The sequence below is a fragment of the Osmerus mordax genome, chromosome 8 (genome assembly GCF_038355195.1).
Source record: "Osmerus mordax isolate fOsmMor3 chromosome 8, fOsmMor3.pri, whole genome shotgun sequence".
Classification (NCBI taxonomy): domain Eukaryota; kingdom Metazoa; phylum Chordata; class Actinopteri; order Osmeriformes; family Osmeridae; genus Osmerus; species Osmerus mordax.
The window spans coordinates 20,241,143-20,265,806 of record NC_090057.1 but is presented as its reverse complement, the minus strand read 5'-3'; the positions used below and the strand labels follow the sequence as shown (position 1 = coordinate 20,265,806).

Sequence of the window (24,664 nt, the reverse complement as noted above, 5' to 3'; positions counted from 1 at the left end):
GTGTCACTTTTTTTTAAGTCGCCCTATCCCTAAAGCTACTACCATGTCTATTTTGCCTGACTAGGGAGTCGGGTGGCTGAGCGGTTAGGGAAGCGGGCTAGTAATCTGAAGGTTGCCAGTTCGATTCCAGGCCGTGCAAACTGACGTTGTGTCCTTGGGCAAGGCAATTCACCCTACTTGCCTCGGGGGAATGTCCCTGTACTTCCTGTAAGTCGCTCTGGATAAGAGCGTCTGCTAAATGACTAAATGTAAATGTAAAGTGAATACGGAATGTGACTAAATGTTCAATTGAGTTGATTAATAGGCTACTAAATTATTACAAACTTAAAATATATAAATGCTGTCTATTTCAGTATGTATTATTCTCATAATCTTCATCATTATCATGATGATTATCATCATCATTGTACATGCTTTATTACTTTGTACCTTTGGGAAGAAAGGCATCATAAACTAAATTAGACCTCATGGTAGAACCCCATAACAATTGTTTATGTAGAACATGCTGTCTTATTGCCATCTAGTGGTAAAAAAAAAGCTAGATGTTGGTCACATTAAAAAGTGACAGTATTGGTACCAGTACGAAATATTTTCATGACAATTTATACGGATAATTGACTGTTAATTAAATTGAATTCCAATCAAACTATCTGTCTCATATCTCTCTCTAGAGTAGTCAAAATTCTACTGCATTATGTGCCTGCATAATGTATAACAATTGTATTCCCACCCCATGGTAACTGGTCCCTGAATTGTAGTTAAAGTTCATAATTAATTATAAGAAATGGTGGTTGGATCTAATGTCTAATTCACATACTGTTTGAGTTGCCCTACCCTGTCTCCCCAAAGCAAGAGATTACCATTTTGTTGGAAGAGTGGTTATTTTGTCACCATCTATGATTCATTCATTCATACTAAAGAGATGCCATGCAAATACAAATAAAAAAGTGTGTTTTTATGAGAGCTGTCAGATAGAATAGTATCTCAGTAAAAAGCTTTTTGTGACAGATTAATAATTAATAATTATTAATTATTCAGTACTTCTTTAATAGCTCACTTCTGAAACATTTTGAAATTAAAATGTGGTACAATTATTGATCCTTTTGTTGCATATTCATGCCAGGATGTCAATAGTTTAAACATAATTTCAAATGTAAGACTGCAGACTTTAAAAGTTCAGTCAAAGTAAGTAAAAAGCAACCCTTAAACTCAAGACAAACAAGCATTAGATCACAGGCATGTACTGTACATCAAGTGATACAGTCATGCCTGATAACGATCAACACATGCTAAATGCAAACTGGAACACAGTAACTTAGATGTTCTTGCATGTCTGCCAATGATTGCTGTTATGTTTCTCATTTAAAATAAGAGTCGGTTTTTTATGCAAAGAAGGAACAAATCAGTTTTAAAATAATATAGTTAGAAACGAAAATGTGCCACAAACATTTTGCAATAAAAGTATTTTTGGACTTCACCCTCAGCTCTGAACCCACCGCACCCAGAAACCCCATAGTCCTGAAGTTTAGCAATGGCCTTTGTTTTTCCATTGGGAAAATATGTATCTAATATTTAGAAGTCAAGTACATATAGAGGAGTCTGAGATATACTTACAGATTGCATCGACTCATTTTAAGGATTTGTAAGTATAGCACGTTTGGAATAATAAATATCTCTTCAAGTGTATGGAATATCTGAATATTCTTTCTATGGTTTGAACATACAGCATGCGATGACAGCACCTGCTTGGCCAAGGCAAAAAGACTGATTCTGCATATTAGCTATCATGTCCATGGAGAGCTTTATGAAACTAGTTGCCTTTGTCCCTCCACACAGACGTATGGCATGGACTTTGGAGCTGGGACAGTACTTTTTGTACGTCCCAACCCCTCTCCTATGGAATACCAAAGGTATAAAAGGCCTGTGCTGCGGCTGTGAAATTAGTCTCGTCTGAGTACTCGCCAATCCCAAAGGAGAGAGCTTCAACAAACCCATAATGGGTGACGCCAAGCTCTGCCTTTTTCTGCTTCTAAGCACCCTTGCCTTAACCTGTAAGTATATCTCAGACTCTTCTCTAAAACCTTACACATGTTTCTGGTGCAGATCTTTTTATTTATGTCAGAAGAAGACATTTTACAGTTATTATTACCTAGTTATCAATTATCTTCTAAATCAGTCATATAAAACAAATGTATGTATGACTGTATGTCCATCACATATTTAAAGTATATAAATGTGATTTCCTTACTTTTAGTTTTTTCTTGTTTCATGCAAATTCATGACCAACTTTACAGATGCCCAAGAAGAAGAACATGCATCCTGCTTGCGTGAGTCCTTATAGTCCTTAAACATTATTGTGTGTCTTGCCAACAAACAACAAGCCTTCTTATAGAAACAGAAAACATGAAATTGATTGATTAACACATTGTAGTCCATTGCACAATAATTATGACTACATTGCCAAGAGTATCAATTCATTACTTATGTTCATTTATAGTGGCACAAAGGTACAAGACCTTCCACAAGTATGAATACCAGTATGAAGCCGAGTCCCTGAATGCCATAAATGGAGCTTCCCAACTCAGAAATGGACCTAAAGGCTCCTGCAAAGTAAGTTCTATTTCAGACCGCTCAGCTTTTCTTCTGTTCATCAACAATGATGACCTCCCTAATGTGGTTGTATGCAGTTTCCGTAACACTAAGCTCTGTGTGTAGGTTGAGATTGAAGTTCCTCAGAGCTGCAGTTACATCCTTCGCACAACAGGCTGTAGCCTAAGTGAGGTGGTTGATACAGATGCAGAGGGCAATCCTGTGTTCGGACCTGCTGCCGGCTCTGATGCCTTTGCAGCTGCCATGGAGAAGTGTGTATCTTTTTTTCTATTCTGTTTTACTTAGGTTAGGCTGCCTCTGTAAAGCACTTCTAATATTTATTTTTAAAGAGCTAAATCTGAATCATTGCTTGTCATATTCTCCTTGTTAAGACATCCTCTGAAGGTTGTGGTTGAGGGAGTGTATGATGTGAAACTGTACCCTGAGGAGGATGAGCCCATGACCATCCTGAACATTAAGAGGGGTATTGTCTCTGCCCTTGCTGTGCCCCTGCTGGAGGAAGACAAGAACAAGAGACTGGTATGTTCATTTAACACCTAGTTTCTTGTATGTGTATATTACATTTTCAGTTAAATATGTCAATTGTTGTTGGTTGTATGTATGTAACATACAGTAAATATGCATGAAAAGTTACATTATTAAATGTGAAATCTTTTTGATGTTTTCATTGTCCACTTTAGCCTACCATCCATGGCATGTGTAAGACCGACAATACTGTCAATGCAAGGGAGGACATTGCCACTGACATTACCCTCACTAGGGACCTGTCAAGATGTGACAACTTCATCCCACAGAGGGACCACACCAGCCCCCTGGCCCTCATCTCTGGCATGGTGAGACTTTGGCCTTTGTCACCACTGTGAAATACAATTACACCCCTTCAAAATAATTCACAACAAAAACACGTTTCCTCCTACAGCACTACCCTCTTTCCCAGCTGATCAGGAGCTCTCAGACCTGCAACTACAAGTTTGATAATGAGAACAAGCACATGACCTCTGGTGCCTGCACTGAAAACCACATCTTGGTGCCTTTTTCTCACAAGTGAGCCTCAGCAAACCCCATGTTCCATGATATGCATGAAAATAAGTGATATCCAGCACTCTTTAATATCTTATATATTCCCATAGGGGGCAATATGGAGTTACCAACGTTGGCAAGCAGTCTTTGACCCTGCTGGAGGTTTCAGCCTACAATGAGAGAGTCTTCGACAACTGTATGAGTCTTCTGAGTTTAATTTGGGAACTGATTGACAGCCATATAAAATACGCAAATGTGCTTTTGAAACTGGAGCAATTTATCAGTCCAATCTTTCTCTATCTACAGATGAGGCTAATCTCAAGGGTCTGGCCATGGAGGCTGCTGAAGATAGGAGCGTTGTTCAGGACAAGGATGCAGGACTGGCCGTCCTGAGAGAACTGGCCACTTTGTCTCAGTCCAACAACGGAGAGAATAGAGCCCACCTCTTCCAGAAGCTTGTGAGCATGGTCCGTGGAATGAAGCAAGAGACCCTGAGCCCTGCTGTTCCAGAGGCCCTAGAAATTTCCGGTCCCCTGACATACCAGGTTCTGGCCCAGTGCGGCACACCAGAATGTAGCAGTGCCCTCATGCAAATCCTCAGGACCTTTGACACCTCAGCTGTTGAGGTTGATGCTGCTGTGTTCACCATGGGCCTGTTGCCTAACCCCTCTGCCCTACTGGTCAATGACATGTTGGCTATGGCTCAGTACAAGCAGAGCAAGCCCATCATGTATGCATTGAGCAATGCTGTCAAGAGGTGAGAGAATGCTTACTTAGCTTGTGACCCAAGGTAGAATAATAACATTTTGTCTTGATGGCCCTTTTTAATGTAATATATTTTCCCTATTATCCATACAAGGTTCTACAAGGCTGAAGGAAAGTTGACCCCTGAGATCCATGCTGTTGCTGAGTTTATGGCTGCCCAGTTGGGGGACTGCTCTGGTGACCAGGAACATATTTTCATGACCCTTAGGGTGAGAAGTTCATACAACAAAATACATTACGCTTTTATTCCTCCTGACACAAGGTAAAAATCTAATATGACTAACATTTCCTGCTTCTGTTTCCAGGTTATTGGTAACATGGCCGCTGCCATGGGAGCTGCCAGTCCTGCCTTGAGGACCGCTGTGATCCAGTGCGTGAACCAGCCCGCTGCCACCCTAGAGGTTCAACAAGCAGCCATCCAGGCCTACAGACAGACCCCTGTTCCTGAGGAGGCAAGCCAAACTAGGAACCATTCTTCAGTAGAAACAAAATCCAGTACCACAATGAGGACTTAATATGACTTGCTTCCCTACTAAAACTAAGTTGTCTTTCTTGTCACAGGGAAGAGAAATACTCATGCAGGTCCTTTTGGACAGTGCTAGCCCTCTGCAGAAACGTGTTGCTGCCTATCTGGTGTTGATGAAGGATCCTCAGCCAAGTGAACTGGCTCAATTGGCTGCCGCCTTGCCTATTGAGGAGAACCAGCAGGCTAAAAGCTTTGTCATCTCCCATCTGACCAACATCTTGGCCTCCACTGAGCCTGAGACCCAGGGGTATGTAAAAAAAGATATTCACATAGTATGTACTATCTTAGATAAACGTCCTTTTTATTTTGTCTTTCATCATGCTTGTTTTTAATCATTCATACCATATATTATTTTGTCCTTACAGACTGAGACAGAAGATCCTTGATGCTCTTCAGGGTAATGAGGTTGGAACAGTCATGGATCCAACTAAATTCTCCCGCAATTACAAGGTTGCATCTGTTGAAGGCAACATGATCTTCGAGGGCGCCAGCTACCTGCCTAAGGAAGTAATGCTGGAGATGACCCTGAAAGCTTTTGGCTATGATATTGACATGTTGGAGGTAAAAAGAAAATCAAGCTCTTTGTAGGCCTTTTCTGCATATTTGTTAAAGTTTACAGTTCTCTGATGATGCATTATTGCCTTCTTCAGGTTGGCATGGAGGGTAAAGGACTGGAGCCAACAGTTGAGACTCTCTTCGGTGAGCATGGCTTCTTCCCTGATACAGTACTGAAGACCATATTCTTTGTTTCTGACAAAATGCCCCATGAGATAAATGAGGTCCTGAAGAACATGCTGCCTGCTCTGAAGGCTGACAGAAAGAAGAGACAGGTATTGTATTCAAAATAATGCACTTTTATTGTCTCATGTTTAATTGTATATCTATTTATAATTTTAATCAATCATCTCACTAACTTCCATTTTGTCGAAAATGATATATATATATCCTAGACTTCCCAGAATCTTGTTAGAGAAATCGGCCGCAACCTCAACAAACTGGTGAGGGATCTGAAGGCTCAAGAATCTCCTGAGGCTATGGTTTACCTGAGACTGATGGGAAATGAGCTGGGGTACCTCAAGACCAAAGACATGGAAGAAATGGCCTACTCTGCAGCTCTGATGATTGACAACATGGTGAAGATGTTCCCCACTGATGTATGTATTCAGAAAATTACTTCAATATCTATTTATATTATTTTCCATGTTTCTGCTATTGAACATGTCTTTGAACTCATTATTACATCTGCTTGTAGCTGATTAAGGGACTGATGACCAAGGAGGACAATGAGGTCTTTGCTCACTACATCTTCATGGACAATGAATTCTTCTTGCCAACTGCTACTGGTGTGCCTCTGAAGATTGCCCTTTCTGGTACCTTCACCCCTGGTATCAAGGGAGGCATTGCTCAAAGTGCTGCTAACATGGTATACTTTTATTAGTTACAGTTCCCAGCATAATTCTTTAAAACTACTGGCATTACATTGTTTGTCTTATTGTAGATGCTTTGTTCCCTTTAGGCTGAGTTCTCCTTCATGCCCTCTGCTGGAGTTGAGTTTGTGACCAAGGTTGGCTCTCATATCCCTGAGTATGTCCTGTCTGGCCTAGAGATGCACACCAACCTGTACCACGAGAGTGGACTCAGAGCTAAGATTGCTGTGTCCGAGAGTGAAGTCAAGCTGACCATCCCCGCTCTCCAGAGCCCTGCCAAGCTGATCAGCATCACGTTAGTGTCAAACAACAACTAAATGTCATGATGATAATCATAACAAACCAATAACAGCACAAACTCATACTTTTCTCTTCTCCACTTACAGTAACTCCTTGGTAGCTGTGACCTCTGCTGAGGTGAAGAAAATACTCCCGATCGTGGAAGATAAAGTTGATGTTTCTGAATGCACACCTGTCTTTGCTGGAATGAAGTACTGCACTGTCTTGCAGTACACTGATGCTAGCTCTCATGATACTGTCCCCTACTTCCCCTTCACTGGTGATAGCAAGTAAGTACTTGAAAAGATATTTAATGTTAAAATATATATATTTCGTTGTGAAATTGTAATGGACACACAATTCTTTTAAGGCTTGCTGTGGAGCTCCACCCCACAGGGGATGTGTCTGAATACTCCGCCACCGTCACCTACGAACTCCTCATGGAGGGAGAAGAGGGTAACCAGAAGGTTGACACAGTGAAGATGGTCCTAAAAGCAGAAGGTATTACTTTCATCCCAAAAGTATTTTCGGTTACATTTCAAAATAGAACACTATCATTTCATCGACCAAACATTTTTGTTTCTGGTGGAGGCTGAACTCTTTTTAATCTGGAAAAACAGGTGCTGAGCCCACTGAGGCCACAGCAACCATGAAGTACAACAGGAGGAAACATGTCATCACCACTGACATCCAGATCCCTGACTATGACCTGGAGGTTGGACTAAGACTGGGTGTTGTCGATGAAAACACAAAGGGCAAAGGAACACACTCCATCTCCATTGATCTCATCAATAAGAACATCCCTCAGTTGTCTCTGGTTGGCCATGCCAAGTAAGATGACATTGCAGTACCACATGTGTTTATTTCTGTGAATCAACCTGGGATTCAAAGAACCTGTAACCTTTGAATCAACCTGTGTCATCACCCAAAATACACAAGCTCATCATTTGTTTTCTCTCAGAATTGAGGCCTTAAAGGACGCTATGCTGCAGGTCCAGCTGCTTGTCCCATCACTGAAGGCTGATGCCACAGTCACAGCCCATTTGAAGCGTGATGAAGAACTAGAACTGGAGCTTGAGAGTGACATCAAGCTCCCTGAGACAACCTCAGTGCAGAAGATCTCCCTGAAATATGGTACAATGGCATTCAATAATTCCACTTTAATAGATTTCTTTGGATCACCATAGATATCTACGGAAAACTATTTGCAAGTTCTTCAATTCTCTGCACATCTCAGTTGATGTATTTTAATTCTCTTCTCCTAGACAACAGCAAGATTGAGGCTGAAGTGAAGTCTGACATGAACTCTGAGATCCAGAACATCCTACCTATCGTTGAGGAAATCAAGAAGATTGTCAATGATGCCCTTGATCTGCAGGTGGGCCAGACTGACATGAAGGTCCGCCACATCCTCACCAAGTCTGTGGAGGTAAAGTCTAAGTTTGAAATACCATCTTGTTTTATTGAGATCATTTCTCAATAAAAGCATAACAAGAAATATAATTCCAGGCAACCAACATCTACTTGGAGAAATATGCTGCTGATATTCCCTACATTCAGACCTTAAGAGTACCAGAGATGCCAGAGATTACTTTGCCAGAGAAACTGTTTGTTAATGCGTAAGTTACATTGGCTGACACAAATTTGAATTGCTCTAACAGGTGATATATATGAGTATTACAAATATGTATGTATTAAATCTAAAATATCTATGTATATCATATTTGCATTTTACAGTGAGGCTAAGGCTGCTTATCATTTCAATGATGACCGCTTCACTCTCACGCTCCCCATGCCTCTTGGAGGAAAATCAACTGAAGAGCTCAACTTCCCACCTGCCCTGACCACCCCACGCCTATCTCTGCCCCAGTTTGGCCTTGAGGTTCACTCCATGCAGATTCCCATCCCTGAACTTTTTGTTCCTGAGTCAATCACTCTATTTGTGCCTCTATTTGGAAAAGCTGAGGTTTCCACCAAGGTAAACAGCAATCTGTACGATTTTGAGGCTTCCGCTTCTGCTGGCAGGGATGCTGTTGAGACCCCAAGCTACTCAGCCAATATTAAAGTAGCAGGCAACTCCCCAGTGGACATCCTTTCCATCAAGATTGAAGGTACAATTTCCATATTCTTTGTACCAAACTGTATGTGGGCAGAAAGACACTCTCCAAAACTCTCTAAAATCTGAGATTACTTAGTGAATATATTTACCTTTTTCTTTACATTTATAGGCTCTGGACTGATCGCCAGCACTCCTGCTGACTCCATCAAGGCCCATGTGCAGACCTCTGTGAGCCACAAGCTCATTGATGTCAGTGTCAGCATCACAGAAGTTGGTACAGTGACAGACAAGATCAATGTGAAATCCAGCAGCAAGATTGAAGCAACAAGTCCCCTGGGTCTAAATGTAGCTCTGGAGCACACTGGCCTGGTTGGCTTCAATGCTGAAGAAATCACTGCTGAGAGCAATGTGGAGGGAACAGTCAAGGCAGGACCTGTTTACGGCAGTACCACCGCCACCCAGTCTTTCTCCATCTTCCCATTCAGGCCAGAGGCAAAGATTGATTCTTCGCTTAAGATCGATTCAACTGTTGTTAGTGTCCAGAACACCCTTGCAGCAACCTTCAGCAATGGTGAGTTGGCTGTTGTGTCTAACACCAATGCATTTGAAGACCTCCTCACTCATGCTGCCGAGCTCTCTTTCAAGGAGAACAAGCTGTCCCTGAAATGTGACACAAATGCACTCACTCTTGGCATGAAGATCCACAACCAGGCTGAGGCCTCTGCTGGTGCTGGAGCAGTCACTCTAAAGATGGAAACCAATGCTGACCACACTGAGAATCGTGTGTATTCTTTAGTTACTGCCTCCCTAGATGTCAATGGTCTGGCTGTGAACAGTGATGCTAATATTAAGCTGTTTGAGCATGAGGCTACACATAAGGCCACTCTGACTATGAATAAGGATGGCTTGGCCACAAGTGGCACTACAACCCTCCAGAGTCCCCTGATTGTTGAGAACACCTTTGCTGCTGGACTTGATTCTTCCAAGGCAACCCTATCCGTTGACACCAAGGCTGCACTGAATGATGTTAAGGTTGAAAACACCAATGCTCTGACCCTCACTCTGTCTACATTGGCCTTCACCTCAAAGGCTGAAGCCATTGTCACTGAGAGAACGTCATACACTCATGATATTACCATTGACCTGCAGCCCTACACTGCCTCAGCAAATGTGAACAACCACTTGAAGGTACTGGATGCCAACCTGGTCAATGAGGCTCAGCTGAAGGCAGAGCTCTACAAATTGGACTTTACTGGAAGCTTGAAGGCTGCATATGGTGAGGAGGAGATCAAACACACCTATGAGATTAGCTATGCTGGCCTGACTGCCAATGCTAAGTGCAGTATCATTGGAAAACTCCTTGGAACCCACATGAGCCAGAACACAGAGCTTGAAGTTGTTGGTCTTGCTGCCAGGATCCACAATGATGCTCGCTTCAACTCCCAGCCTCTCCGCTTCGACCACACTATCCGTGCCAGTGTTATTCCTTTTGACTTCAATCTTGATGCCATCTTCAATGCCGATGGTGACCTAACCCTGTACGGCAAGCAGAGCGCTCAACTCTATGGCAAATTCCTTGTTAAAGCACAGCCCCTGGCTTTAGCTAGCTCGCATGAATGCAGAGCCTCAGTCACCCAGCTGCTTGACAATGGCTTCTCTTTGGAGACCACAGTTGACAACAAGCTAGATGCACTTATGACTCCTCAGGAGCAGAAAGCCATACTTAGGTTGAAGTCCAAGGTGAACAACCATGTCCTCAACCAGGAAGTCGAAGCCTACCACAACGCTGAAAGGCTTGGATTGGAGGTTTCCAGCACACTCCTCACTAACCTCCTGAACACAGATGACAGTGAAAAACAGGAGTTTATCATTTCTGGCTTCCTTAAGTATGATAAAAACACAGAAAGTCACTTTATTCAGCTGTCACTGATTGAAAGTTTGCCAGCAATCCTGGAAAGCATCAAGATCACCAGTGTGAGCATGGCAGAGGCACTGCAGAATTACCTCAACAATGAAGAAATCAAGGCTAAGCTTGAGGCTCTGCCCCAGCGTATTAGTGACTTTGCTGTTCAACTGAACCTGGAAGGTAAGGCTGTCCAGCTTAAACAGAACCTTATTGCCCTCACCCAGGAGTATGCTATAACTGTAGAAGATCTGGAAGCCACTCTTGCTAACCTTAAGTCTGCCATTGAGGCACTGCTGGCTGACATTGCATCCCGCATAGAGATTATTGTTGCTGCTACCAAGGAAGTGATTATGAGTGGTACTCTGTCTGAAACTGTCATCCAAAGAATTCAGCAGGAGCTGAACACCTTCTATGAAGAGTATGACATCAGAGCTATGATTGTTGCTGTGATTGAGACCATCGATGAGCTGATCAAGCAGATCGACATGCAGAAACTGAAGGACACCAGCATTGCCTTCCTGCATGACATTGATATTAAGGCCAAGGTGGAGCAGGTTCTTGGTGTCTTGAAACAGTTCATAGAGAGCTTTGACACATCCAAATTCCTTGAGGATCTGAAGAGCTTCATTGCCTCCTTACACCTAGAAGCCCACATTGAGGAGCTGATGGCTCAGATACCCACCGACGTGATCAGCAAGTTTGTGGAATCTGTCAAGGAAGTGATTCTAAACTTTGACATCATTGGAAAAGTCAATGCTCTCCATGGAAAGCTAAGAGAAGTTATTGTCCAGTTAGAAGCTGACAAGAAAGTTGAGGCCATCCTGGAGAAGGTTTTGGAACTCATTCAGCAGTTCAAAATTGATGAAACTATTCAGGTGGTGGCAAACAGTCTGAAATCCATTGATATTCCTGCCAAGGTAATGCAGGTGCTGGAGGAAGCCATCAACTACCTGAAAGCTACTGAGATGAAGCAGGTGATTGATCACTTGAATGAATATCTTGATTCTGTTGTCCAGAAGATCAAGTCATTTGACTACAATGCTCATGCGGATGAGGTCAACCAGATGATCAGTGTATACACCACCTACCTGAATGAGCTGATTAAGGCACTTGAAATTCCACAGAAGTTTGAAGCTACAAGAGAGTTTGTCAACTTTGTTCTGTCATCTGTAATGACCTCCATTGAACAACTAAGGGAAATCAAAGTTGCAGACATGATCAAAAAAGTGAGGGATGTAGTTGACCATGCCATGCTGAATGACCTAAAGGCTGTCCTTGATACTCTTAAGCAGAAGATCTCTGAAATGGATGTGAAAGCTGAGATTCTTTCCTACCTGCAGTTGGTGAACAGTTACTATACCAAGGCCATCACTATCATCACTGATGCGTTAGTCAATGTTGTTGAGGTTATTAAGAGTGCGATTGCTGAGCAACCAATTGTTGGTGAAGTGAAGCAGATTGTTGAGGGCATTGTCACTGGACTGAAGGCAACCGAGCTAGACCTCCCCTCATTTACCATCCCTCTTACAGACCTTGTTGTACCTTCCTTGAAGATTACACTTGAGAAGCTTCAAGGGGCTGAAATACCAACACAGTTGGACATCCCTGAGTTTACTATCCTCGGTTTCCACACTGTACCTGCTTTAACCATTACCGTTGATGATATCAAGCAGAGAATCGTTGAGCTCATTGATTTTATTTCCAACTTTGAGATCAAGATGTTTGATGTGGATGCTTTCTTTGGAGAACTGACCATGAATTACCTGCCAACGCTTCCTGAAATCGCTCTCCCAGAGATCACCTTTCCAGAGATATCCCTTCCGAATCTCCCTCATTTTCCTATTGAGACGCTGCTGGAGATTCCTACTCTCCAGATCCCTGAGATCAAGCTGCCAAAAATCCCCAGTGAGGTTATGATCCCATCCTTTGGAAAGCTCTATGGGGAAGTTAGAATCGGCACTCCCATCTACAGCCTTAGGACCTCAGCTGAGCTCCAGAACTCAACTGACAGTGAGATGACCCCTCAGTTAACAGCTTTCCTGACTTCCCAGGCCACATCTCCCAGCTTTGAGATCTTCAACTACAATCTGGATTCCACTGCTCGCATTGCTATCCCCAAGATGAGCCGTGTGATTGTTGCAGAGACATTGAAGTTCACACATTCTGCTCTGGCAGTTGAACACCAGGCCTCGGTGACCCTCTATGGCATAGCAGCTCAGGCCTCAGCTAAGACCACAGTCAAGGCCACAACTGCCCCCTATACAGCTGACATTGTTAATAACATCTTCTTTGCCACTGAGGGTGGTATGTCTGCCTCTGTTGACACCACTTATAACCACCAGCTGAAATTCCCAATCATTGGCCTTAGCAGTGAGACTGCTCTCACTTCAAAGGCAGTTGCTCGCCAGGAGGGTACTACAATCGTTCTGACCATTGGAAATGAAGGCACTGCCAAATTCAACTCCCATGACGGCACCCACAAGAGTGACTTACACTTTACCCTCAATCCCAGCACTGCAAAGCTGACCTTCGCTAGTGACACGGACACTGCCATTCTGAAGATGAAGCAGACCATGAATGCTGAAGCTGTAATACTCAGTTACTTCAAATTTGATGCCCGTTCTGAAGCAGAGGGCCCTGCTGTCAAGAGCAGCCTGGTGGTGGCGTCTGGACATGCTAACATGGGAGATTTGAAGGTTGAGCTGAAGGCAGCCCATGACTCGGAGCTTGTTGGTGGACTCAGTGGAATCCTCTCTAACTCTTTCAATCTTGTGATTTCTCCAGATGAGGTTGTTCTTGACTTTCAGAACAAGGGAAACACCAAGCTCACCATCAGTGAAGCTCTGACCGCCAAAATAGATCTCCAGAATGATTATTCTGCCACCATCAAGCCTGATGGTCAACATATCAACAATGTGGCTCTTGTTCGCTTGAACCAGTTCAAATACTCTTACAACTTGACCATTGACAATGACAATAATGAGGCAGGCATCTTCGCAGCTATGGATGGTGAGGCTAATCTTGACTTCCTGACCACTCCTATCAACATTCCAGAGATTCATGTACCCTTTGTTGACATCCACACCCCAGCCATCAGTGATGTGAATCTGTATGAGCACACTGGCATAAAGCACATATTGACCACCACTGAGCAGACTGTTGATGTGGATGCTAAGATTGTGTACCAGAAGAGCCAGTTTGCTCCCCTTGTTCACATGGGACTGGTAAGAATTCCTTCTTTGGGTAACTTGATCACAGAGTTGTCATTCAAGTCTGCTATAATTAATCTGAATGCCAATGCTGGACTTTATGCTGAGGATGACCTTGTCTTCCGCCTGGGTGCAACCTCTGCCTCTGTGTTTGATGCTCTGAAAGCAAAGCTTGACGGTACCACCAGTCTGACCACCAAGAGAGGGCTGAAACTGGCCACTGCTCTGTCTCTGGAGAACCCCCACATTGAGGGAACACATGACAGCTCAATCGCCCTGAACACCGACAACATGGAGGTTGATGTATCTGTGTCTACTGTTGGTAAGATTGCCCTGCCCATCCTCAACGTTGAGGCCAACCAGCAGTTTGCAGCAGACCTCAAGACCAATGCAAATGCTGCATCCACATTGAAGCTGAAGGGTGATTTCCACCTGCCCCTTATCAATGTGGTTGGTAAGGCAGATCTTGACCATAGCCTGAAGCTGGAGGAAGCATTTGGAGACCATATTTCCATGGAGACTTTCACCAAGATCAACCTTGATGGCACTATCCTGGAGACCTACCCACTTCTGGCGGCTGTAGACAATGAGGCTAACATGTACTTGAATGCTGATGGTCTGCGCTCCACTTCAAAGCTCATTGCTATTGCTAAACTCAACGATGGTGAGACCAAGATCCTTGAGATTGATGTGGATGAGAACCTGGCTGTGGAGGCTTCTTTTACCCGTGTCTATGTGGTTCTGAAGGTAACTAGCAATAATGAGGCCAATGTGATGAACTTCATCACTAATGGGAAGCATGTAGCCCAGGCTACCATTGATCTTGCACCAACAACCAGCCTGAATGCTGATGTTGAGATTGCCATGTCTCAGCCAAGCACCTTTGGGGATATTACCATCTTCGAGAAGACTGTTGTCGAGCTGACAGCACCCAAGCAAAAGGTTTCTACCACTGCCAAGATTGTCACGCCTGTGTACACCACAAGTCTGGCAGCTGAGATTGAGGGTGATGCACCTATCTTCAAAGTCACCCTCAAGTCTTCTGCTACCTCTGTTATTGTCTTCCTGGATTATGACCTAGATGGTGAGTTATACCGTTTCATAAGCACTTTATTTTTTATCTTAACTCATAAAAAAGGCTTGAAAGAGACACTTCTTGGTTTAACAGCTTCTATTACTGCTGGCCTGGAGAATGCCATCCTGAGTCTGACTGGCAAAGCTGCCCTGACACATGCTGACCTGACCATGGACATTCAGCATGTTCTTTCCCAGGTTATGAGGTAAGATTTCACGAGGCTTGAATGTAGTGTGGCTATGGATGTATTTAGAATAATTACAGTTCGGTTACTCATACTTTGTGTTATTGTACTTTCAAAATAACCATCATTGTCCACTACAGGAAGAAACGCCAAGAGGAAGGAAGGTAAATATTACAAAAATTACTAATAATACTTAAATGTAAACATCTGTCAGATGACCAAATATTAGGGGTTGGGGAAAAAATAAATTCACATTTGAATCGCGATTCAGTCTTCTAGCAATTCACATCGATTCACAATTGTAAAAAAAACATATATTTTTTTAAATATATATATTTTAATCGATTCGTGACCCCAAGAATCAAATCGAATCCTGAGGTACCAAAAGATTCCCACCCCTACCAAATACATTTGTACACATGTACGATGTACATTTGTACATCGCTCTGGATAAGAGTGTCTGCTAAATGACTAAATGTACATTACCTTCCCTTCCCCAAGGTGATCATGCTTATACTGAATATTGTTTTTCAGTGACTCCAGACTCACCCTAAATGTGGACATCACAAGCGCTACCTTCACTGATGTGAATTTCCGTTACGCCGCTCGCAGAGACGGAATCAGTGCTTCCGTCTCAACTCCATCCACTGGGTTCTTGGGTCTTCAGCTCCAGGGCAGGACTCCATCTCAGCTGAACGCTAGACTCTACAGTCGTTATGCCGTAAGAACATTTTAAATCAGTACTATTACTATTGTGCAATCGTAGGCCATTCTTGGTGATTTTACAATCTTAGAATAATTTTTCTGGATTATGAATCAAATCAAAAGGATTCATGTGTGCTATAAACAATGTCTCTCTCCCTAACAGTCTGCCCCTGAAGATGACGTGGACATCCTAATCATTAGAGCATCTGTTCAGGACACTGAGAGGATGAGGCTAAAGATTGCCTACAACATGGAAGCTCCCAATGACATGCTCATGGGCCTGAAGGAGAGACTCCCTGCCATTACATCCACTCTCAACAACTTTGCTGACAAGTACCAACTGTTTGGACAGGTGTCTGGGCTGAAGAGTGCAGTCATCAACCTTATTGAGGAGGCATACAGAACAACTAACAACCATGCTGCAGACTTGAGCCAACTGTCCATCCTCTTCAGGAACACAGTTGTCCAGTACCAGAAGACCGTCCAGGTCTTCCTGGATGCTGCCGTCAAGTCCCTGCGTGAAATCCAGTTCAAGTTGCCTGGCTCAGAGGAGATGACCACTCTTCCTGAGGTTCTCAAGAAGCTGACCACTGGCATTGCTCAATTGCTCGAACGGGCTGTCCAGATGCTCCTTGCCAATGTTGAGAGCACCTTCAATGCCTTGATGGACAGGATCAGCAACATTCAGGTCACTATGCCAATTGGTACTGTCATGTCCGGTGCTCAGTTTATTGACGAGGCTAGAGACAGCGTGAAGAGCGTCCTGGCCCAGATTGTGGATCTTATCAAGCATCTGGAGAGTCTTGACATGATCCTAGAAAAGCTGGGTGAGACGCAGACAGCTGTTGTTGAGAAGGCCCAGCAATTTGTTGACACTCTGAAATCTGACGTCCTGGATGCGGTTGCCATCTACATCAACGCTATCTATGGAAACCTTGTCTCCTTGATCAAGAATGTCCTAGACCAGGTCAATACTCATATCAGCATGGAGCAGGTCAATCAAGTAATTGATTACGTCATGGAGCTGGTTAATGCTTTGGTGAGCCAGTTCAACAACACCGTATCTGCTTTCCTGCAGAATGCTTCCGAGGAGGCCTATGTGAAAGTTAAGGGAGGAAGGCTTGAGATTGACCTTCCCTTCAACTTCAGCCAGTAAACTTCACTTGTGAACTATTTAACATTAATCTCTTTCAGAACTCAGAATCAGAGTTGGCATGGAATTAAAAGCTTTGGAATCAACATGCAGCTATTGTATTGTTCTTGTGTACATGGCAACTGATATAAAACACCAACAAAAAATGAGTATTCAGTGACAAGACCTATTGACCTACTCTACTATTTGTCTGTATGTTTCAAGATGCAATGAGTGAGTAAATAAATAATAAAAACATTTATACCGCATTTCTGTATGTTTGAAATTTGTATATGAATAATTTGTGAAGCCTTAGTATTGCTTACTTGACTTATGGGGGAAGTAGGATGTCAATACAGAATTGTGATGACCTTGGCCTACCACTGCATAGAAGGTGGTAGAACACTCCTATTATGGTGTATGATGGTTGTATGCTGGTCCAAAGGTTTCTCTGCAGAAATAAGACACAAAAGAAAAAAAAATGTGAAGTGTATATTTACAGGTAAAAAGGACTTGACAGTCTATCGGATAATTATAATGTAAGTACGGTTAGTTTCTGTTACAGTAGCCAATGAGCAAAGCCTTATTCTGGCATTGCATTCGAGCTGACCGTGTCATCTCACTCATCAACTACACCTGTGTTAATTCATATTGTCATGTCCAGTGGCAATTTAACAGCAACACAGAAATGTACACTGACCTTCGGAATGTTGGATGATTCTGTACTATTGCCCCCACAAACACTTACAATAGGATCTACAAATCATCATTCCCCCCCAACCAGTTAACACACCAACCAAAGAAGAATAAAAGTCCCCAAAAAGTCCAGAACTATTGTCCATTGTGTCAATCACTGTTGCTTAATGATAGAAGTGGCTTCTTTACCATACAATTGGGCAAAACTTGAGTGATGGCCAGGCGGAGACACTGTCTTGGTGAGTCGGCTGTGGTACTTGTTCTTCACCATGTTCATTATTGAGAATGCAGACTCACAGCTGTAGGTTGCGCCAAACTTTGTGAGAATGTGAAGTGCCATTTTATGCAGGAGGGAAATTAGCTGCATGTTTTTCCAGAACATGAGAGCATCCCAGTCATACTCTTTTAGTGCAAGGTGTTCCTGGAGGTCAATCAACTCACCTTGCAGAAAACCAGCACTGGCCCAAGGGAAGATTTGTTGTGTTTGTGCAGAGAACTCTGACATTTCTGACCAGAAAAGGGTTTTCAATGTATAGTAGGACTTGTTTTCCTGATGTGAAGACATCAAAGTGAGTCTTGAAATCTCATCAATCAGCTTTTCCAGGAATTCACCATGATTCTGATTATGTTCTTCTCCTTTGGTCTGTTCCATATGTTTTTGGAAGTGGAGCAGTCCCTCCTCTGGGTAACAAATACAATTAAATCAGAAGCACTGCTTAAAAGGTTATGATGAAGTATAAAAAAGGTGTTAATTAACCTCTTGCGTAAGCCATGCCCACCTTAGTCACCGTTGTTAGTCCGTCAAACGTTGATTCTTTGTATAGCAGGTAGGCTACTACTGTTATAGTGCTGTATAAGTAGCATACTGTACTGGTCAGTGTGAGTTTGGAGTAATACCTCCAGATCGAGGAGAAACGGATTGCAATATGCAGTGGATATATTCAGAATATTTAAATCAACAAGGAAGGGGATATATCAATAATTAAAGCAAAGCATACGGTACTACACTGCAGTACAGTAGTACTAGTAGAGAGTCAAGGTTAAAATGCTTCAGTGATTAAAGCAAATCAATTCATAATTGGTTATTATGGCGTCATGTTCAAATTTATCATTTTTTCCAGCACAGACCCACTTACTAAAGCTAAATACGTACTTTTGGAGTGTAGCTGGCTAGTAATCTGTTGTCATAGTCTAAGCTAGAGCTAACGCTATGTTAGATTAGATAATATTTCGCAAAACTGGATTTTAAATGATTACTTACAAGTATGATTAACTAATGCTAATATTATCATACTAGTAGTAGTGGAGCGTCATTTGACAACATTACATTAGTTTCTGTACAGGGGCGCAACTGTACATTTGCTGAGGAGTATGCAAGATCATGGTTGGCCCCACCCTAACAAAAAAAGTATATAATTCATTTTACACAAGGACAAAACACAATGTGACAAGTTATATGGCCTCTGGAGTCAATCCAATTATATTTTAAAATAGGCATTTGCTGGTGCCAACATATTTCCATATAACTATAACTATAAGCAAACTTTTTTGTCTAAACACTTTTCAAACTGCTTTAAAGTGTAACAAATATACCATTCAGAACACAATTTAACTAATAAAAGTAGTAGTAAAAGTTCATAAAGTATATTTTAAAAACAATTGATTACAATTACATATGAAAGAAACACTACATTTATATCACGTCTAATTGCATTAATCCCCACATCTCCAACTTTTCTGTCTCCATCCTCCCCAATATATGATTACAGCACTTTGACATGTCTTGCTTTTGTACTTACCCATTTTTCAAGTATTTCATCAAATGAAGTTGATCTTGCTCGGTTGTTTTCAATGGAGATGATTGCCAGGTGGGTCAAGTGATCATTGTTCATAGTTGAACGAAGGTATGATTGAATAAGATTCACTTTCCTGAAAGATCTTGCAGCAGAGGCAACTGTTAGTGGCTGCAAAGCACCCTGAAGCGCCACGATCGGCTACGAATGGCACAAGGCTGTTCACACCAGACGCACATTTCTCTGTGCGGGTCATCAAGCCTTTCACCTCTTCTGAGCTTTCCTTTTTCACATGTAACGCTGACATGGTACATAAACATGGCATAGGCTATATTTTGGAAACCTGTTATTCCAACAGCCGCCCCAACAGCATCCCTGCATTGATCCGTCTTTACGTTGTCCTTGTAAAATTGTTGCTGGGGAACATACAACTCGCTGTGCTTTTCAACTTCGAGAATGAATTTGATGTCGTCCATCTCCTTGAATTTCTCCACTGATTTTCTATATCGACTTGGGGGTTCTCTATCAGTATGTCTGCACGTGTGTTGTCTGCAACGCGTGACAACTCGTTTCTCTCTGCCAATAGACAGACCGTTCAGAAATAACTACGGGCATGCTGGCTCAACAGATCAATCCGTTTATTGGGTGTGCTTTGCCTTCGGCAAGGGAACAACCTTTGTTCTCTCACATATATATTATTTTTTATTTATTTTTTGCCCCCCTAAAACTCAGTCAATATTTGGCCTACATAGACAACGTAGGTGTCAAAAGTTTCGTCTTGGTAGCGATTGAGTTGCTTCTATTGGAATTTACGTTCCGTTGCATGGTTTAGGCTTAAGTTAAGTTTTTGTGGCGAAAAGTGAAGCTAACGGTGGCTAATTTGCTAGCCACAGTCACTGACTTTACTAACGTCACGAAAACACGCGTGACTACCTTTGGCAGAACATTCGTTTCGCATCTGTTAACTTGGGGGATAGCTAGGCTAACTATAGCTTTACTGCAAGGCAGCTGCAGAAACGCCACAAGCAAAGAGGCCAGGGTGATAACTATTTACTCATTTTACTTTGTGATATGACACACAATTGTGATGTGTAATGTACAATATAAGCTGATATTATTAAGGAAGTACATCTACTTTCGGAAACAGTAGTCTACTATTTCACTGAAGTATTAGCATCATGACATTAGCCTGTGTTGCCCGGGCAACACATACTACAGTGGTCTATAATGTAACGTTATCTGTTTTCAATCGTTAAAATAAACATTCCTCACATATACATTTTCGTTGTAGGATTTATTCTGACATTAGTAAACGATTTGTTGGTGAAATTACCATTACCTGTGGTTTCAAACCAGTGTAGCTCACTGCAACGCTGTAGCTTACGCGAGACACACTACAAAAACATCTACACTACACAGCTGTTTAATAGGAAGTCAAACGGCGACAGAACATGTTCGGCACTCCCCTTACTTAAATCAAAAGTCTAACTACTAACCTGAACTTCATTGCCACAGCCTAAACGTTGTCAATCTGTTCATGAAAATAATTAATTTCAGCTTAAACCGTACAAAGGAACGTTAAATCCAATTCAACCAACGCAATCGCTACCAAGACGAACACAGCAGCAGTCTAGTACTGTACCGTAGTAGTACAATTTACCGGGGCAGCTTCTCCACACAGGGCTACATCGCATTGTGCGTTGTTACTGACAATGATCGCTACCAGTGAGCTTTTTATGAATGAGCGATTTTCCACTAAATAAATGTCAAGCTTATTTACGTTTTGGGGGGCATATTTTCAGTTAGCAGATGGTACTGTTTGAATCGCGATTCCATCTTCTATTGGCGGTAATGTCGTACAATAATCTTCAAAGGGGGTTCTTTATTCATGAATGAATGCAATATGAGTAGGCTAAATTCCTTAAAATATCACGAGAAGGGAAAAACTTAAAAGGACGTTTAAATCATAGAGATTAGGTCAATTTTTACACCAGTCTGCCAAATTTAGTCGTTTTGATTCAACGATGAGGCTGCCTCTTGCAGGTGAAATGAGAAGACATCTATTTCATTCTACACTTCACTCGTATTTTCAGTTGTAAATGAGCAGCAAAAAAAATGCTTTTAAATCTATGTAATCTTTATAAATAATAAGTATGCATTTTTATATAAAATATACAGAAATATCAGTGGTAAAAATATCATTCAAAAACGGACCCCTGTGCAACCGACGCAAGCAAGCACACCCTACAATTTACCCAGAAATTGTACCCTCTCTAGTTGGGTGTGCTTTGCCTTCGGCAAGGGCACAACCTTTGTTCTCTCACATATATATTATTATTATTTTTATTTCTTTTTGCCCCCCTAAACTCAGTCAATATTTGGCCTACATAGACAACCTAGGTGTCAAAAGTTTTGTCTTGGTAGCGATTGAGTTGCTTCTATTGGGATTTACGTTCCGTTGCATGGTTTAAGTGGAAATTAAGTTTTTGTGGCGAAAAGTGAAGCTAACGGTGGCTAACTGCTAGCCACAGTCAATGACGCTACTTACATAACTAACGTCACGAAAACTCACGTGACTACCTCTAGCAGAACATTAGTTTAGCAGCTCGTTAACTTCTGGGAGATAGCTAAGCTAACTGCTTTACTGCAAGGCAGCTGCAGAAACGCCACAAGCAAAGAGGCCAGGGTGATAACTATTTACTAATTTTACTTTGTGATATGACACACAATTGTGACGTGTAATGTACAATATAAGATGATTTTATTAAGGAAGTACATCTACTTTCGGAAACAGTAGTCTACTATTTCACTGAAGTATTAGCATCATGACATTAGCCTCTGTTGCCCGGGCAACACATACTACAGTGGTCTATGATGCATCTGTTTTCAATCGTTAAAATAAACATTCCTCACAAATACATTTTCGTTGTAGGATTTATTATGACATTACATTACAAGTAAAAGATTTGTGGGTGAAATTATCATTACCTGTGGTTTCAAACCAGTGTTGCTCACTGAAACGCTGTAGCCTACGCGAGACACTACAAAAACATCTACACAGCTGTAGGAAGTCAAACGGCGACAGAACATGTTCGGCACTCCCCTTACTTAAATCAAAAATCTAATCAAAAATCTAACTACTAACCTTAACTTCATTGCCACAGCCTAAACTTTGTCAATCTGTTCATGAAAATAATTAATTTCAGGCTAAACCGTACAACGGAACGTTAAATCAAATTCAACCAACGCAATCGCTACCAAGACGAACACAGCAGCAGTCAAATCAAATCAAATTTATTTGTATAGCCCTTTTTACACGCAAGCATGTCACAGAGGGCTTCACATATGCCCATAGAACTGCCCCTCAACCAACCTAAACCCTCAAGGAAGACAAGGAAAAACTCCCAAAAAACTCTCAACAGGAGAAAAATGGAAGAAACCTTGGGAGGAGCAATTCAGAGAGGGATCCCCTCCTCCAGAGACGGTTGGTGAGAGAGAGGAGCAGAACACAGGCTAAACATAGTCATACAGTGTCGGTGGGTTTTTAAAACACCAAAATCCATTGTTCAACTTTATAGATGTAGGACAGGACCGGGAGACTCGCGACCAGGTCCAGCGTTGGCTGACCGACGACCAGGCAGGTGCTGACAACTCAAACCCCCCACACCACAAGGGATGTGTGTGGGGGGGGACAGAGAGAGGAGAGCAGGGATTAGAGGATGCCAGGAGCAGATAACAGTTACAGTCATAATAGAATGAGATCCCCACCGGTCAAGTGTGGACTGGTGCAGCAATTTAACAGAGCAAAAAAGGGGAATTTGATGCAACCCCACACACCAAGACAGCGACAGCCCCCCCCATTTGGAACATGAAATCTGTTCCAGGGGAAGAGAACTCTAAAATAAGTTATACTTATAGAATAAGGATGGAAGCAACCCGTCCCCCATTGCCTCCAACTAGTAACATACTTACCTTTAACAGTCGTAGAATTGACTAAACAATAACGTTTTTAACCTAATTTTAAATGTTGAAACAGTATCAGACTCCTTAATTGAGACGGGTAATTTGTTCCAGAGAAGAGGTGCTCTATATGAGAACGCCCTACCTCCAGCTGTTTTTTTCTTAACTTTGGGAACCACCAGATAGCCGGCATCTTGAGATCTAAGTGTCCTTGCGGGGCAATAGGGTGCAAGGAGACCGGAGAGGTACAGTGGTGCCAATCCATGCAGAGATTTGTATGTTAGTAGTAGAACTTTGAAGTCAGCTCTGGCTTGGATAGGGAGCCAGTGTAGAGAGATAAGAGTAGATGTTATGTGATCAAACTTTCTTGATCTGGTCAATAGTCTAGCAGCAGCATTTTGCACCCGCTGTACATTTTTTAGGTGGGTAATTGGGAGGCCAGAGAACAACACATTGCAATAGTCCAATCGGGACGTAACAAATGCATGTATTAGTTTTTCGGCATCATCCTTTGAGAGAAATTTTAGTATTTTGGCAATATTACGTAGATGGAAAAATGCAGTTCTGGTAATTTGTTTAATATGGTACTCAAACGAAAGGTCTGGGTCCATTGTGACTCCTAAATTTTTTACTAACTGGCTTTGAGAGACTTTGACGCCGTCTAGGTCTAAGGTCAGATTGGGAAAATTATTTCTATATTTTTTAGGACCGAAAATTTGAACCTCGGTTTTATCCGAATTTAGAAGAAGGAAATTTGCAGTCATCCAAGCTCTCAACCTAGAAACACATTTTTCCATAGCATGTGGAAATTCTCCAGACTTTATAGACATATATAGCTGAGTAGTCTACTGTACTGTACAATTTACCGGGGCAGCTTCTCTACACAGGGCTATATCGCACTTGGCGTTGTTACTGACAATGATCGCTACCAGTGAGCTTTTTATGAAAGCGATTTTCCACTAAATAAATGTCAAGCTTATTTACGTTTTTGGGGGCATATTTTCAGTTAGCAGATGGTACTGTTTGAATCGCGATTCCATCTTCTACTGCCGGTAACGTCGTAGAATAATCTTCAAAGGGGGTTCTTTATTCATGAATGAATGCAATATGAGTAGGCTAAATGCCTTAAAATATCACGAGAAGGGAAAAACTTAAAAGGATGTTTAAGTCATAGAGATTAGGTAAATTTTTACACCGGTCTGACAAATGTATTCGTTTTGATTCAACGATGAGGCTACCTCTTGCAGGGGAAATGAGAAGACATCTATTTCATTCTACACTTCACTCGTATTTTCAGTTGTAAGAGCAGCAAAAAAAA

At 42.1% G+C, this 24,664-nt stretch overlaps 2 protein-coding genes across 2 annotated transcripts; one reads left to right on the top strand and one right to left on the bottom strand.

Moving 5' to 3' along the window:
• The first annotated feature begins 1,990 nt into the window (after positions 1-1,990).
• On the top strand, positions 1,991-17,166 carry LOC136947314 (apolipoprotein B-100-like). The gene is made up of 29 exons (XM_067241311.1): positions 1,991-2,051; positions 2,295-2,327; positions 2,498-2,610; positions 2,716-2,861; positions 2,982-3,129; positions 3,291-3,443; positions 3,530-3,654; positions 3,741-3,826; positions 3,937-4,387; positions 4,490-4,604; positions 4,701-4,847; positions 4,957-5,168; positions 5,287-5,482; positions 5,572-5,751; positions 5,872-6,075; positions 6,174-6,344; positions 6,438-6,643; positions 6,735-6,917; positions 6,998-7,128; positions 7,248-7,458; positions 7,589-7,761; positions 7,893-8,056; positions 8,137-8,246; positions 8,365-8,738; positions 8,856-14,885; positions 14,970-15,081; positions 15,201-15,224; positions 15,595-15,781; positions 15,929-17,166. The coding sequence occupies exons 1-29, from the start codon at positions 1,997-1,999 to the stop codon at positions 16,919-16,921; spliced, it is 11,433 nt and encodes a 3,810-aa protein (XP_067097412.1). The 5' UTR covers positions 1,991-1,996; the 3' UTR covers positions 16,922-17,166.
• Positions 17,167-23,313: 6,147 nt separating this feature from the next.
• LOC136947333 (uncharacterized) lies at positions 23,314-24,146 on the bottom strand. The gene has a single exon (XM_067241349.1). The coding sequence runs from the start codon at positions 24,141-24,143 to the stop codon at positions 23,361-23,363; it is 783 nt and encodes a 260-aa protein (XP_067097450.1). The 5' UTR covers positions 24,144-24,146; the 3' UTR covers positions 23,314-23,360.
• Positions 24,147-24,664: the final 518 nt, after the last annotated feature.